General features: G+C 34.2%; 1 protein-coding gene across 1 annotated transcript in view; it reads right to left on the bottom strand.

Moving 5' to 3' along the window:
- LOC100728591 (disintegrin and metalloproteinase domain-containing protein 18) overlaps positions 1-16,918 on the bottom strand; it is a 109,842-nt gene that overhangs the window by 8,606 nt on the left and 84,318 nt on the right. The window contains exons 17-18 of the mRNA XM_063239867.1: positions 16,268-16,348; positions 1,699-1,813 (exon numbers count right to left, since the gene is read on the bottom strand). Of these exons, the coding sequence (XP_063095937.1) occupies positions 1,699-1,813; positions 16,268-16,348 (196 nt within the window). The remainder of the gene's footprint in view (positions 1-1,698; positions 1,814-16,267; positions 16,349-16,918) is intronic.

Genomic DNA, 16,918 nt, shown 5'->3' with positions numbered 1-16,918 from the left:
GCTGAATACCGTAACTACCCCGAACACTTACTGTTAACTCCTCAGTTATTTTAAGTTCTTTCATTTGTTCTAAATAGGGCTGAGCAAGCCTCACGAGGTAGCTTGTCAACCCTCCTGAGCACACAGTCTCTAGTGAAATACAGCAGAGTGCAAAACATTCTTGACTCCACCCTCCATCTTGAGCAGCAGCCTAAAGGTTTTACTTTTTGCCTTCTTGTGGCTGAGGTACCTGCTGACAGCGCTGGGTCCAAAGAAAGAGTCAACATGAGGGATGCAGCTACTCATTCACATTCTTGTTGCCATCAGCAGTTTTCACAAATTAAAAACTTCCTGGTGTGTATGCCTTTCGTTGATCTCTACACACAGTGTAATGGATGGAAAGGTTTGGAGCCATTCTGTTTGAAAACGGCCACTGTGTACACTCTCAGTTTTAATGGAATCCTCCACTGCATGTATACCACAGTGGTTGACACTGCTCACAAACGTGCCAGTGGGTTCAACATGCTTCTCTCTTCTGAGAACCATGTACCCTGCTTGGTCGACAAATATTTTATATCATCTACTAGTCTTATCTTCTATGAGAGGATACAGACATCCTTTGAATTTTTTTCTGAAATACCCTTGCTCCTTGAAGTTATATGCAGTGTATTATTTTCATGTCATAGTGCACACTTGTGCCACTCCATGAACTACTTTGATCATGGCAAATAATAACGAACTCTGGGTTACCAATCTTTGTTCTTCCTGAGAGGTGAGAGAAGCACTATTATCCAGTGCAAACAGCATCTCCATGTGTACTCTTCCACAGAGAAACCCAATTTCTTTCTGCACAAAATTAAATTACTTTTGTGCTCTTCCCATCCTCTGACTGTGTAAAGAATATCTGATGTCATTCTTAATCTTTTTTTCTCCATATGGCCAATATAATTGGTAATTATTTTTTACTCATACCTTTTACAAATACTTGGCATTGTGGAACAACTTACTGTGTTTATCTTCCCTTTCATTATTCACAGTGCTTCAGGCCTTTGTAATCAAGGTCATTTCTTTGAAAATAAGTTTTCTTCATTCAGATTGGCATTATCAAACCTTCTTATTATTGCTTGTCTGGAGTTTCTGACACACAGATATCGATTTTATTGCCACCATTCCCAATGACATGATTGTGGTTAGAATGTATGAATGACAGCTGCATAGTTGAATCAACAGTTTATGATATTACCTTGAATTTTGGGGACAGGAAGTTTAAACAGCTTCTCTATCATTGAAACTGTGACTGTACTCTCTGTTAGACACTTTATTATATATTTAGTACTTTATTATATAGTTAGTACTCTCTAATAAATATATAGATTTGTATTTTTCCAATTTCACTCAGGATTCACACTGCATTGTTAATAATATATAATTTTTGGTAACATTAAGTGAATATTATATGTGTATTTTTCATTATTCCATATACAAGATTTAAAATTGTATTTAATGACATTTATTGCAACTTAACAAGTACTGTTGTACTTTATGTTGACTGTGTCTGAGAAAAGTCTGATGGTAAATATTATATAATATTTAAATAAAGGCACTATTCACACTAGCTCTTTGCATTAGTCAAGAAATCATGAAACAGAAAAAGAACTTCTTAGTAAGTGCCATAAAAATCACAGCTCTTCTTGCCTTAGAAAATTGCTTTCTGCTTACCGGATTTCAGAACATTTCCATCATCAATACTGCCCCCTGGTGAGCCAAAATGGAATTCACAGCCTGGAGGCCTGTGGTCCGGAAAGCATTGGCAGTTGCCAAAATTATTACATATCTGAAACAGAAAAGTATGCAATCACTTTGAATTGTCTTGGCCTTTCTCTCTGATACTACTATCAGAATCTGAATGACTATTTTTGGTAAGATTTTTATGATTATAAGAAACACGGATTAGAGTAAGTAGTGAAATTTTTGACAAAATCAAATGGCCCATCTCTACTTACATGAAAGTATATTTTCAGTCTCAGTATGTTGACTGTTTCTAATAAATATGCTGATTTCTTCAACCATCTTTTAAAAGTGAGATTCAATAAAATTATTCAGGAATGGATTTAAATTTTTTCACAGTTACTATTTGTTTTGGAAACATTTGCTGTCACTATTTGGATATTTATATTTATGTACTTCAATTTCTCTGCATATAATTGTGATAAGAGAGCCATTAAATAACACAGATACTTTAACTTTTAAAACCCTACATCTTTTTAAAATTTCACATTATTGTTCAATATTTTGTATTTTATTTTTAAGGGAATGTCTGCTCCTTTACAAAACAGAACTTTTCCAAAAGACAATATTAAAAATGGCCAATAAAACAAAAATTTATTTTAAATTTTCATTGCTAAAACTTTACATTAGGAAGAATTTTCATAGTGACTCTTTTGTATTTTATTGGTATTGATTTTCATTATAAAATTAAACAAACACATGTTTCTTTGGTTTGCAGTTTTTAGTGGCTTTAGCCCATGGCTGGCCCCAAGGCACAAAGAGTATGATAGACAGGGCTCATCTGGGGACACCCATGCAGCCAGGAAGCAGGGAGAAGAGAGGATCCAGGGCCAAGAACGCAGCCCTCCAGGTAACAGGCGCCGTGAGCCACCTAAGACCAGGGCTTACCTCCTAACAGCACATTTACCTATCAGCTCACCAGTGGATTAACCCCCTGATGAATGTAAAATTCCTGTTATTCAATCACTTTCCAAACTCATGAACTTTGGGTTATGTTTTGGTTCTAAACCAAAAAAAAAAAAAAAATACATGGAGAAAAAAGGGTAGAAATAATACAGAATTATAGAAAAATAAACAGTAAGAAATCACCAGTTGATAAGTTACATATTGTCATCTTAGAAATAGTTGTTCAGGTTACAAAATTAAAGTATGTAAAGTGACATTCAAATAGGGACACTGCCAACAGTTCTGCTCAATGATCTAACAAAAACTTAGTGATACAGTTATCAGTCCTACACACTTGTTTTTTATCTTAAAGAGGGTTAGATTAAGCATATCAAAACAGAATAAAACAGTTCAAAAAGAAACAATTTAAAGAAATACAGATTTCAAAGCAAGTCCATTGGAGATCTTCACTGTTTATCTAATTGTCTTTAGTTTCTTCCCAATAGTTGTCCCCATCTTCAAACACATTAAATACATACTGCATATTATAGAACTAATCAAATCATTACAGAATGATGAAGGCTTTTTAGGTCTTCAAGATCTGACATTAGGGAAGACAATAATAACTACCATAGTGTCTCCCATTCTTTTTGTAGTAGCTATTCTTATCTTTACATATGCTGAAATTGAACTTAAGAGACTAGACTAATATCACTCTGAACAGTGAATAATAGTATTGCTAGATTTTATATCATAATGCTACAGATTTAGTATTGGAATTCTTAGTGTCTCTTCTTCTTCATAGTATCTCTTCATTACATCTTGCATTATATAATCTGTTCCCATAAATAGTTTTAAAAAATCTTCCCAAATTTCTACATGTATATCTATCCTCTCTGTGTTATAGGGAAAAACAGATCATAACGAGACAGCAAAACAAATTCCTAGAGAAACATGCAATGAAAAAGACACATAAGACCACAATATTAGGTGATCTACCATAGTTACTATGCTTTCTCATGTTACTTTCAATAGATGTGTCCATCAGGCTTAATATAGTTAAGCACAGTATTACATAGCTATTTTTTATAAAAAACACCACTTTGAAAATATTGTAGGACTTGAGAGCTGTTAATAATCAAAACTGGTATGGATATCTTTTACATCTTGTCATCTTCAGAGTAGTTGCCTCTACTTTTAGGGTTGATACTATCAAGCATACCAAATTCGAATAAAATAAGCCAAGGCAAAACTGCGGTCTAACAAACCAGATTCAAATAAGGTCAGTCATAGTAAGACAATGTAAGTAACACAGGGTTTCAGTTTAATTTAATAGGAAATTAAGGATAGTTATCATGGTATAACCTGCTATTTTGGGGTCAGATGTCTGTGCCCTCAAATCTGATATAAGTGGACAGACCAGAACAAAATAAATTCAAACTAAACAGAGCGATAAGACTACTGTGACTTTTAAATACTGATACACTATTAACAATGAACTCTGCCTTTTTAAAACAGTATATTAAAGCTATCTATACTAAAGACGATAGCTTACCGTCTCTGCTCAGGTCTGCTACTCCACTTTACTCCTATAATTTGTCCACCTTACTCCCTCATTCCACTGTCTGCCCCGTTCATCAAGGCCTCTCTGCCACTGTTGCTAGAATCCTGGTATCCCTTCCTCTCTCTCTCTCTGAAATGTCCTTCAGCACTCTCTGTAGGGTTGGGTTGGTGGCCACGAACTCCCACAGTTCCTCCTTGTCTTGGAAACATCTTATTTCTCCATTAATTTTGAGAGAGTTTTTCTGGGTACATCAGTCTTGGTTGCAAATTATTTTCTTTCAGGGCTTGGAATATTTCCCCCCAGCCCCTTCTCGATTTGAGAGTTTGTGTTGACAAGTCTGTTGTTATTAAGTTTTACTAACTTTAAAACAAAAGACAGTCAGAGCAGAACAATATCAAGTAATGCTACCATACAGCCTTTCTTAAGTGAAAAAGAACTTAAGATCTTGAAATTTCACACATAGGTATTGGAGAATGATTTTCCAATAGGAAAAGTGAACAGAACCTATAAACCTTAGACATTTGTTTCAATATTTCTTTTCTTGTCTTTTTGCCTTTTAATCTATTACTACTCAGGAAACTGTTATCTTTTTTTCTTTTTTACAATTTCCAACTGATCTTGTGATTTAGCACTTTCACAGTTGTCTGCTTCTCATTAAGGAAAACAGCCTCTATGGAAACATTTAGCCGACATAGAGCCAGCACAAGCCCCTCCTCCAGGACACCCTAAGCATGACTGAACTGTTCCACATTGTGTACCTGCTTCAGAACACTGTACTATTTAAAGTCAGTAGACAGTTATGATGTGCCCAGGAAAGAGTGTACAGAGATAATATTAGTAGTTCCATGAAAAATAAATCTAAAATACAGACTGACAGGTAAATTAGAAAACCTAGGTATATAATTCTTAGACAAATCTAACACATAAGAAAAAACAAAGCCTGAAAAATACATTATGCAAACACTAGTCAAAAGAATACCAATATAATTACATAAAAATGAAAAGCAAGTAACTGACAAAATATAATAATTGTTAAGTTCTAAGAGGCATATTCTTTTGTAAAATTTCTAAATTCAAAGTCACTTAACATGTGACCTAAGAAGTATATGCAGACAGAAAACGGCTGAATCGAGGCAGAACCTGGTTCAGAGCTACTCAGAGAAATGTAACTAAAACCCAGATAATTGGAAGAAAGAGGCAGCACAGACACCTTGGAACAGAGATCATTTGGACACAAGAGACTAATAGATCAAGCAAAAGATAGATAAAGGCTTAATAAAATGACTGGCCAGCCCCACTGGGTGCTAGTGCATTGCCAGGTCAGGACAATGGCCTGCTACACTTGAAATCTTATAAGAAGAAGAAAAGACTGTACTAAAATAGTGTGGCTAAGTCAAGCCATATGGGATCAACTTGGAACATGAGGTCCCTGCCTCTTTTGCCTCCCTCTAAGCAGAAGTCACTACAGTTTAGGACCTGCTCCCTCTCTGATGATAAGCTAGTTATTCTTTTTTCACTTTTTTCTTTCCTTTATGTTTATCTTTTTCTTTTCCTTTTCTTTGCTTTCTTTCTGTGCACGAGAGTGCATCACAGCATCCCACCTGACCCTGCAACAGCGACCTGAGAGGACAGAGACTGTCCATTGGAAGAGGAACACAGAAGGTTGAACAAGGACCAGGGGGGCCAACAGTGAATGGGGCTGGGGCGGCTCCCTTTCTCTGTCTGAAAACATCTTATCAACTGGGAGAGAGATGCAGCCAAGAGAAGCGGGCCAAGGCATGGGAGGCCACTAAGGGACATACAGAAAGTACTAGCTGAAGATGCTGGCCCCAGGCCCTCACATCTGGAGGCCAAGAGGAGCCTCAAATCCAGCACAAACTCTACTGCAGGCTTGGCAGTATTATCCGATAGTTTTGAGTTCTCATTTGACACCAGAGTAATTTCATTATTAATTATTATTAATTAATTTATTATTACTCATTGTTTATTATTTTTCTTTTTCTTTTTTTCTGGTTTGTTGTTTCCTTCCCTTTTGTCCTTCACCTATATTTTTGTTTTAACTTATTCATTCTCTTTCCTCCTTCAATTTTCCTCTCTCAACTTAATGACATTTTCATACAAATGAGTAGTCTCCCCAGGATTTCTGGTCGCTTCAATAATCCCTTGCTTACTTCTTTATTCTTTCTTTTTTGACTCTTTGCTAGTTTCTCAAAGCCTGTTAAATCATCCTTCATACTACAGCCTGGCTTGTACTTTATTTCTTTTCAGTTATCTCTATTCTCTCCACTATCCTTCTCATATTTCCCCACCAGAGGGTAAAACCACTCTACCAAGGGGAAATACTTTGCATGCAAGCTCTCAACTTACGAATAGTTCCTTACATAACTGTAGATTTTGCTCCTATGTTTAAAGGTACAAAACTCATAGTTACCATGTTATGGGAGCTTTAAAACTACGCTTGATGCTATTGTTTTTGATAACTATACTACTTTAGCTACAATGACATATCTGTTTTAATCAATTGTTGTCACTTCTGTAACAGTACTGAACAGTTCTGGGGTAAGAACCTCACCACACAACAGCATCAAAGGACTAGGGACTGAGTCAAACAGATACCAGCATCTCACTTTTAATTAATTGGAAGATAGGATCTTGGGACAGACAGAAACCAAGAACCTCTTACAACAGAGAAGATATCCTTGAAGAACAAAACTTGCCTAGAGAGACCTTGATACTAGAAACAGAGCTATCTACTACAAAAACTTACAGTGATCAACACAGAAAACAAAATAAAAACTTCTGAAGTAGAAAATGACAAGACACAGAAGCAAAATGTAGTATCAGACCTCTAGACCATCCAGAACAACTGTAAAAGACAATGAAATAGAAGAAAACGGAAGACACACACCTTGAAATTTCTGAAATGACAGCAACCAAAGTAAAACAAATCCATGATGCTATATAGGAAATCAAATAAGAAATAATCTATCATGTAAAAAATAAATGTCAACATTCATAAAAGAATTGCTGAGAAATTCTAGAGTAGAGGTAGATTTATAAAATATATGATGACAGGAAAAGGATGGAAATGATGAATGATCAATGCAGGAAAAAATAGAATGCATGAAACAGAATGAAGCAGATATTCAGAATGTTAAACATTCCGCCAAAGGCTGGCAAAACCAGCTGAACAAAACTGAAGATAGACTTTCAGACCTTGAAGAAAGGATCTCAGCTAGAGATCATGAAAGAAAAGATCTCTTGAAAATGACAAAGGATCAATGAATAACAAATCCATAGCAGAGAGATGATGTAAAGAAAAATAATATAAGATTAATGATGTCAATGAAAAAGTAGGAGTTAACACAAATGACATAAAAAATCTATTTGCAGAAGTAACAGGGTGCTGGCATAGATGGCCTACCTGAGGAAAGGTGCCAGCATAAAGAGTGGAAAAGTGGAAAAGCAGCATGATGAATATTGTTCTTTGGAGCTGTTGGTTCTTTTGGAGCTATTGATTGTCCTGCAGGAGCCTGTCATGCAGGTCGTGCTGATAAGAACTAGCCTGCTATCATCAGAGGAGCTCAAGACCTTGTTGCTGAAAATAGCTATAGTTCACTTTTGGGGAGCTGTGATCCTTACTTTGAGCATCATTTCCTGACTCTGGAGGGGAAGATGTGTGCTGTTCAATATTCAGGAGAAGCTTGTGACATTGGCTTTCTGTTATAAAGGCTGTTATCATCGAAGGAGCTCAGGGCCTTGTAGCACAGGATTCTGTGGTACTTCAAGGGGAGGGGCGCTGGTCCTTATTTTGAGCATTGCTTTTTGGATGCACTGCAGAACTTTCAACCTATTGATACAGATCTTCACCACACCAGCATAGACATTCTGGCTTCCACCACTGACCTTTGGGCCTTCCCAGGGTAGATCCATGAAACAGACTTGCATGAGTCACTGTAGACTCTAGACTTCTATTTGGACTCATGGGGGGCATTGTCATGGGCTTTAGGTCTCAGCTGCACTCATGCAGGACATTTCTGGGGCATCCAGGCCCTCAATTGGATTCTGTAGATCTTTTATACATGGACAGTTTTCCTGCACTTTCTTTGTACTTGACTTTTTGGGTGAACATAATAAATAATACCATTAATCATGTGTCCCATATGTAATCATTTTCCTTGCAATTTCCTAACCACAAAACATGGGAAAAGAATCTGACATATATATAAGTGAGGTATATAAAACTACAGTTAGCAATAACCAAAGTAAATCTACCCTTAGACACAGAATAATCACGACTCCAGAAATGCAGCACAAAAACAGAATATTAAAAGCTGTTACAGAAAAGATACAGATCATCTATAAAGGAAAGCTCATCAGACTCATGTAAGACTTCTCAGCACAAGCATTCAAGTCAAAAAGAATTCGAATAACATACTATTTCGCTAGTTTGAAGATGGTAGAATCCAGGATTTCTTGGCCTTCATAATCTCAAAAGCAATCCCCACTTTATCATAGTGGTTCTATTCTTCTGAGTAACCTTGACTCTCATAACCATAACGTGTGCTCCACTTTCACACATTTTAAAATTCTGTCCTGACTTCTAAACTTTTTTCCACTTTACATTTTCAGTGTTTGATATTTCTGTTGATATTTTCTCAGGTTCACTGATTATTCCTTCAGTTCTGCTTGATCCATCAAAAAATTCACCAAGGGTGCCCCTTTATTTCATTTCTGTTTTTGACTCACCTCCTTTCCAGAATTTTCTTGTTTTATGTGTTAATGTTTGTAAATTTCTTATGATAGAAGAGTTACCATGTGTATCAAGGCCCCTCTAGGAAATGAGTATTCCTCAGAGTTGCCTTCTGGGTATGGCTGGCTCTTGGTCTTTAAGTCTACATTAAGATCTTACCTTCCCAATTTATTGGGGATGAGAAGTTACTCTTTATTTGACCCAACACCAAGTCCTTTAGTACTGGGCTATAGTAATGATTACAAATGCAGAAAATATCAGTTTGGCATACAAAAGAAAACAACTGACTACAATAGGTATGATATCTTGGCTAAACTAGTACAATTAGCAATCACAACAGCATCAAGCACAGGCTAGAAACTGCCAAACTGTGATAACATTTAACTTGCTACCTTTAACCATGAGAGCAAGATCTGCAGTTGTATAACAAAACCTAACATGAACCAGAAACTTGTATGCAATAAATTTCCCATTAGTACAGAAGTTTTGCCCTGTGTATATTGGAGGGGCAATTTGACATGGATAACGGAAAAGTAGAGAAACAAATGAAGAAAAATGCATTAGAAATCTTTAACATTGCCAGATTCCCATCAACAGATGAATAATAAAGAAAATATAGTTTTTATATACAATGGAGTACTATTCTAACATAACAAATAAATTTCAGATATTTTCAGATAAACAGATGCACCATAAGACCATATTTTAAAGTGAAATAAATAGGCACACATATTTAAATATTGCATTTTTTTCTTGTATGAGAAGTCAAAAGCATAAATAAAGACCAAAAAAGATGATAGATATTGAGAGATAGGAAGGAAATATTCAAATGAGAGGGGGAACACAGGAGAGGAAGTAGAAAGAAAAGGAAACAAAATTTTGTAAATAAGGGGGGGATGGTTGAAGTAGGGGAGGAGATGGGGAAAAAAGAATAAACATATATTATGCACAGGTACAAATTCCCTATGTATGAATTTGATCATTATGTACATCAAAAAAGTATCAATATAATTAACTTCTATTAAAAGGAAGCTACAGTATTCTCCATTGTCCATTTTTAAATTGCTCTATTATCTTTCAGGTTCCCTGGAAACTTCTTAAATAATATCTGAGACATGTGGTTCTTTCAGTTGTATTATGCTTTTAAAGAACCTCTATCATTCTGGTAGAAATTTAAGAGGTTTAGAGGTGTTCTGTAGTCTACACCAAGTGAGATGCTGCCCCTGTGATACATTTCTGAAAATTCTTCACCCAACTTCCAGTACATGACTTAGGAAGGAATTAGAGATTTTCCTTAGCCTATACATAAATTTCAAAGGAGCTAGATATAGGCATTTATCTTTCCTCAGATGAAATGATGCAGTGAACTTTAGCAGAATGACTCTTTCCTTCTGAAAGTCAGAAAATGCTGCATTTGGGTGTTTGTCTTTACCAAGTAAGCACCAGTTAAATTTAGGCTCTGATGAAATACTTTTTGTTCACTGTAGGGCCCATAAGTAAAACAGAATTCTCTGAGCAGATTTTCAGAAGGTGAGTTTCGCTTCCCATGCTGAAAGCATGGTGGAATGGGGGTAGTATGATCCAGAGTTCTCCGAGAGAGCCTGGTAGGTCTCCAGGTGGTGACACTTACAAAAGTATAGGAACACACTGACAAGAGGCTCCTGTGGATTTTGTTTTCACTCTGAAACTTGTCCATACAGGTCTCTGGCAATCCTTCACCTGTATCTTGGGTTCTCCTACTTTAATAATGATTCTTGCAGCAGTTTTTGTTGATAGATGTCTGCTGTTAATTTGCTGTTCTCTGAATCTATTCCTGTGTGTTTCCAGTGTTAACAGTGGCAGTTGGTCTGGTAAGCTCAGTTCTGTGTTGAATATACAAAGAGTTGTTATTTTTCAGTTTCCTGTAGTTGTTTTCTTCTTGTTGTAATAATGGCTGTGATAACTTCTAAGCTCCTTACAAGCCAGATTAAAACTGGGAACCTTTAATAAATTAGTTCTTCATATATTGATGTAATTTCTTCTTATAGAAGAAATAGTAGAATCATACGAGAATTATGATGTGATTTGTTGTGGAAATAATTTCATTCATTGACAGGTTTTTCAAGTCATAAGGCTTTTGATTCTGCTTATTCTTATGTAGGTTTTATCATTTGAAGTGTTTCCAGTAACTTTGTCAGTGACAACTAAATTTTGAGTAACTCAAAATTTTGAATTATTTTCTTTTCTGTTTCTTTTCTTTTTTTTTTTAATTTATGTACCTGGGATTGAACTTACAACCTCACACCTGCCAGGCAGGTGCTTAGGCCACTGAGCTAAATTCCCTGGCCCTTGAATTATTTTTAGATATCAGATGCTGTATTACTGTATTTTTAGATATCAGATGCTGTATTTACTGGTCGATGATGCAAAATACCTAAGCCCAAAGTTGGGAAAGGAAAGGTTTATTTCTTACAGTTTTTGGAGGTTTCAGTGCATATTCAGTTGGCTCCAAAGCAGGCTGGCATGGCAGCACCGCATTTCATGGCGGCTGCAAACAGCAAGGCAGAAACTTGCAAGAGAGCAAGACATGCCTTCTTCCTGCCATGACATTGTGTGCTGGCTCCACCTTAGGGGGTGGAGCACTGACACCATCAATCCAAGCACTAGACAATGAACCATCACAAATGCACAATGCAAATGCATGAGGCCTGGAGACCACCAATATAAACCATGACAGATGCAAAATAACAATTGATTCTTGTTTTTTCCGATATGATTAATGATATTCTTAAGAGAATATGTTATTAAATATGACAAAATACCAAGCAAATGATGACTTAATTTTCAAAGAGAAAATCATGACGGTCTAACAAGGATTTATAGATAATAAGTAATATGTCACCAATGTCCTAACAGCTCATTTATACACTATTTATACACTTTAATTAAGGATATTCACTGTCCTCATACCAAACACTGTAGATGTTTTCTTTTTCCATTTTTTAAAAAAAATTTTATTTAAAAGAAAAAAGAGAAAAAGCAAAACAAAGTAGTGTAAGGGTACAAGTAATACAGAAACTACAAAGAAAAAAAAAAACAGTAAGAAATCACCAGTTAATAGATTACACATTATCACCTTAGAGATAGTTGCTCAAGTCACAGTATCAAAGCTTACAAAGTGGACATTCAAACAGTGAGACTGCAAACAGTTGTGTTCAATGATCCAACCAAAATCATTAATATGGTCAGCTATTTAACACCCCTAAACACACTTGCAGTTGTATCCTTTAGAGCACTGTTTTTCCCTCTCTTTTTTACAACAAAATTTACACATTTTGGGTTTTATTACTCCTTAGTTCTTATTACTTTTTTTTTTTTGGAAGAGAATAAAGTCAAATATGGCAAAACAAAGCTGTCAGTCAAAACCAAGGATAGACATAGCACATGATGTAAAAACAGAGTACAGGGTTATCAACAATGGTTACCATAATGCCTCTTGCTTCCTTAAAAAGAATTGTCTATCTCATTAGGTATTATAAAGTTGAACAAAACAGTAGAGAACAAGACCAATAAAACCCAAACATTGTAAATATTACAGGACTTCCAAAGGAGATAATAGTCAAACCAGAATGGGCATCATAGTGAATCTTATTGCCTTCAAAACAGTTGCCTATACCCTCAGACATGATACTATCATACAGAACAGAACAGAGTCTAATCAGTCAAAACAAGATAGTGGGAGTAATACAGGACTTCAAATCAAGTTAATAGGAAATCAAAAAAGTTACTATAATATATCCTGCTAATTTTTTATTTTTCCCTTAATTAAAAAATCATAAAAAATAACTAAATTTTTTTTAATGAATAAGAGAGAGATTGAGATAAAAGAGGACATAACAACATAACAATACAGGTCAAAGCATGACTGTTTTAGCAGCCTAGTGCTTCACCACCAAATAACCCAACTTAATAGTAGTTACCATAGTATCCTTTTCCTTGAAATATTTGAATATAACTTCATATACTATAGCTTCAAATATTTTCATATCAAGCATCCCAGAATAAAGCCATTCCAATTAATAAGTGAAAACTTTATAAGGCTTCAAGGCCACATAATGGGGAATCATGATTACCACATACTTTTATGTATTTGAATCATTACTTACATTAGGGAAACTATTTGGTATTCACACATGCGAGATGTTTTGCTTCCAAGTTTGATTTTTTATATACGGAATGATTAGGAACACCAGGCTGTATTCATATCCATAACTTTATGTTCATTAGAATCACTGCATGCAGTACAAGATTATATTTTATCTATTCATTTTGCTGTAGCATATTTGTTTTGTTTTGTTATTTGTCTTTTTCAGACAAGGTCTCACTGTGCAGTTCAGGCTGGCATTGAGCTCACTTTGTAGCCCAAGTTGGTCTCAAACTTGCATAAACTTCTTCCTTCAGCCTCTTGAGTTCCAGGATTATAGGCATGTGCCACCCCACCTGGCTATAGTATATTTTAAATCAATATCATATGATTTATTTTACCTAACTTTGGCTGTTACTGCAAGATTATAGCTATTTTGAAAAGAGTTGTATTTTGTAGATACATACAGTAGAGATATACAGTAATCAATAAAAGAGATTGACATTATCCAAGCTAAAAACCAAAAGAGAGAAACCAAAATCACTAACATCAGAAATGAAAGAAATAACATCACTATTGGTCCGTGGATAATGAAGAAGCTTTATATGTAGCTCTACATTTACAAGATGATAACCTAACAGAAATGGGACAATTTCTTGACAAAAGATGATGAAATCTTTCACAAAGACAAATAGATAACCTGAATAGTTCTAAGTCTACTAACAAAGTCAGTTTAAAAATTAACAACCTTCTAAAACTGAAAGCACTTGATTTAGTCGTGTTCACTGACCAAACATTTGGGCGAATTATGCTAATGATTTATCAGCAGTCACTTTCAGAAAGTACAAATAGAAGGAATACTTCCAAAGTCACCCTATTAAATTAGCACTACCCTAATTCCAAAACCAGACTATGACAATAAGTGAAAGAAAAAGTCTAGACCAGTATACTCCAAATAGAATCAAACAATTCTCAAAAAGGTTAGCAAACCAAATTTAATGATTCATAAAAGGGATATTATGAAACAGTCAAATGGTATTTACTCTTGGTACACAAGACAGATTTTCCACTCAACAAGCAATCAGTGTGTGCTATCACATCAATAAACAAAGAAAGTCATGTTCTTCATATAATTCAAGAATAGGAGATAAAACATTCCATAAAATGTAGTGTCATACATAATACAAAATCTTAAGAGAATCAAGGATAGATAGAGAAATCTGACAAATTGAGAAAGAACTTCTACAAATAAATAGCAAAGAGAGCAAAATAAGTAACAAAAACAAGAGAAGAAAATAAATAACAAAGAGAACAAAACCACCCTGCAGATCACATTACATTAATGAAAAATCATAAGCTTTCCTGACAATATTAGGAGCCAAGCGAGGACACCAACTTCACGACTTCTTGACAGCGCTATACTGGGACTTCCACAAAATGCAGTAAGAAAAGGAAATAGAAACACGTAAAGGGGAAATGTTATTTTCTTTCTCAGACACATGATTGTCTTAGTGTGTAATTTCAAAGAAATTACCGAGCAAAAAGACCTAGAACTAACAAGTGATTATGGCAAAGTTGCATCATTCAACAAAAGAAACAATTAAAATTAGTTACTTCTGAAAGTAAAAGATGCTGACAAGAGGAGGAAACAATAGCCACAGACTTACAGGAAGCACTTGTAAAATGCAGATCTAAGTAAAAGCTAACTCAAAATACATAAAAATTCTTGAAACTCAAAAATAGAAAGACAACCAAATTTTAAAACATTGACAAATAACCAAGGCAGACTAATCTGTTACACTCTGCCTTATCAGACTGGTCTGGTTAACCTACCCGAGGTTAAGAAGCTACAGACATGCCAAATAAACTTAAAAACTGATGCTCAGCATTATATATCACTGTAGAGTGGCACATTAAAATAATGAGTTACTATTTGTATTACTTTTTTTACTGTTTGGACAAAAGACTGAGAAAATAAAGAAATACTATGATTGTCACATTTTATAATTGATATTTGTGAAGAACTTGAAACTGATCAAACTGAACTGGCATTATAGATGATAGAATTATCCAAAGATTTCTTTCAAGGGGGTATCAAAAAGAACTTTGTCTAAATTCAGTTATAGTTTACTTTCTAATTATTTTAAAGTCATTTTTAATTTAAATACCTTTATTTTGAACTATAATATTTGTAGAAAATATAAAAGAATCATATCTTTATATTTTCTTAATGAATGTCATATTCCATCTTACATATTTCTTCAAAATAAAAATATTCAAAAAGTTATACTAGAAAAACTAATGGATAGTGATCCATTAAAGAAATAAAATTATAAAATATCACAATTTATATTATATGAAGTTGCTTTTGAAAATCTATGAGTAATATTCCATTTGAAATAGTTAAAAAATTGTAACAAAACAAAATGGATCAAGGCAATAGTTACAAACATAAAAATTAAAAATTCCTGTCCCTAAAAGTGGCTGTTTTCTTTGTAAACAGCAATTGGCAGGCTAATGAGAATGTGGTGACATTTTATTCCTTCAGAATCTAATCAATTTAAAAATTATAAAATTAAATACTAACACATTTTGGTGAATTTGAGTTCATGTATTGTGGATATATCACACATTGATTTTCTTTTAAGAAAATAATAATGAAATAAAATTATAAATTTTAAGATATAAAAATAAAATATAAAAAAATTTTAAGTGATTAAAATAGATAAGACATTGAGAAGAAATAAAAAAATTTTGCATTAGGTTACATTTACTTTTGGAAACTTCTATAAAAACAACATAAAAATTCTCTAACATGTTAACATGTTTTTAAAGTACTATGTAAAATATTTTACAGTTCTACGTTTTCATTAAAGTATAAGAGACAGAATGAAACATGGTTGTTGGTTTTTAAGAAGGATAAATGTTTTAAATTTAACATACGGTACTAATTCATAATTTGTGATGCTTACAATAAATTCAGTAAAAATCTAATGCAATCCATTGATCAGTGCTGGATTAACTCACTTCAATTTTTGTATTAATCAGCTAGACATAAGCAAGACTAGTTCCAAAGAAACACAGGTCCTCAGTCCTCTCAAACAGGACAATCATTTCTGTTGGATTGTCCAGAACAATAAATGAAACTTAAAATACTAAAGTAAAATTTACTTACCCCATTCCCTTTACATTTTTCAGTGGCATTACAGTTAAATCCTACTAAATGAGCTTCTCTGCAGGTTTTATTTATACAATACTAAAATGAAACAAAATATTTGACAATCATTCTCACGTTCCATGCAAAGTGAGAAAAACATTCATGGCACAATTGTTGCATATGCATAAGAGATGCACAAGTTAAAAAGCACCACCACTCCTATAATTCTGGTACAAATATTCAGGTTATAAAATCTTGGCAGTAATAATTTCAAGAAAGAATCTGACAGTGTTTACTTTGCCAGGGTTTATGTAAAGATCACATATAATTTTGATTTTGATATCTACAGCTAGGATTGATTTGAAGTCTGCATCAGAGCTTTCTATATTATGTTTATATTTTGTTATAATTAGACAATGCTAACATTTCTTCCTTTGAAAAAATGAATTATGTATAGATTTCAAATTAATAAATTAGGGCCAGGGATTTAGCTCAGTGGCATAAGCACCTGCCTGGCAAGTGTGAGGTCTAATTAATTAATTAATTATTTAGAAAGTAACCATACAAAAACAAAACACTATAGTTTAAAAAAATAACCATACAAAAAACAAAACACTACAGTTTTAAACAAAACAAATTAGTAAATTATTGTGAATCTCTGTCAAATAT

This window comes from Cavia porcellus, unplaced genomic scaffold, assembly GCF_034190915.1.
Source record: "Cavia porcellus strain 051 isolate PalLab524CR breed Dunkin Hartley unplaced genomic scaffold, mCavPor4.1 scaffold_29, whole genome shotgun sequence".
NCBI lineage: Eukaryota > Metazoa > Chordata > Mammalia > Rodentia > Caviidae > Cavia > Cavia porcellus.
This window is presented reverse-complemented; position numbering and strand designations above follow the sequence as displayed.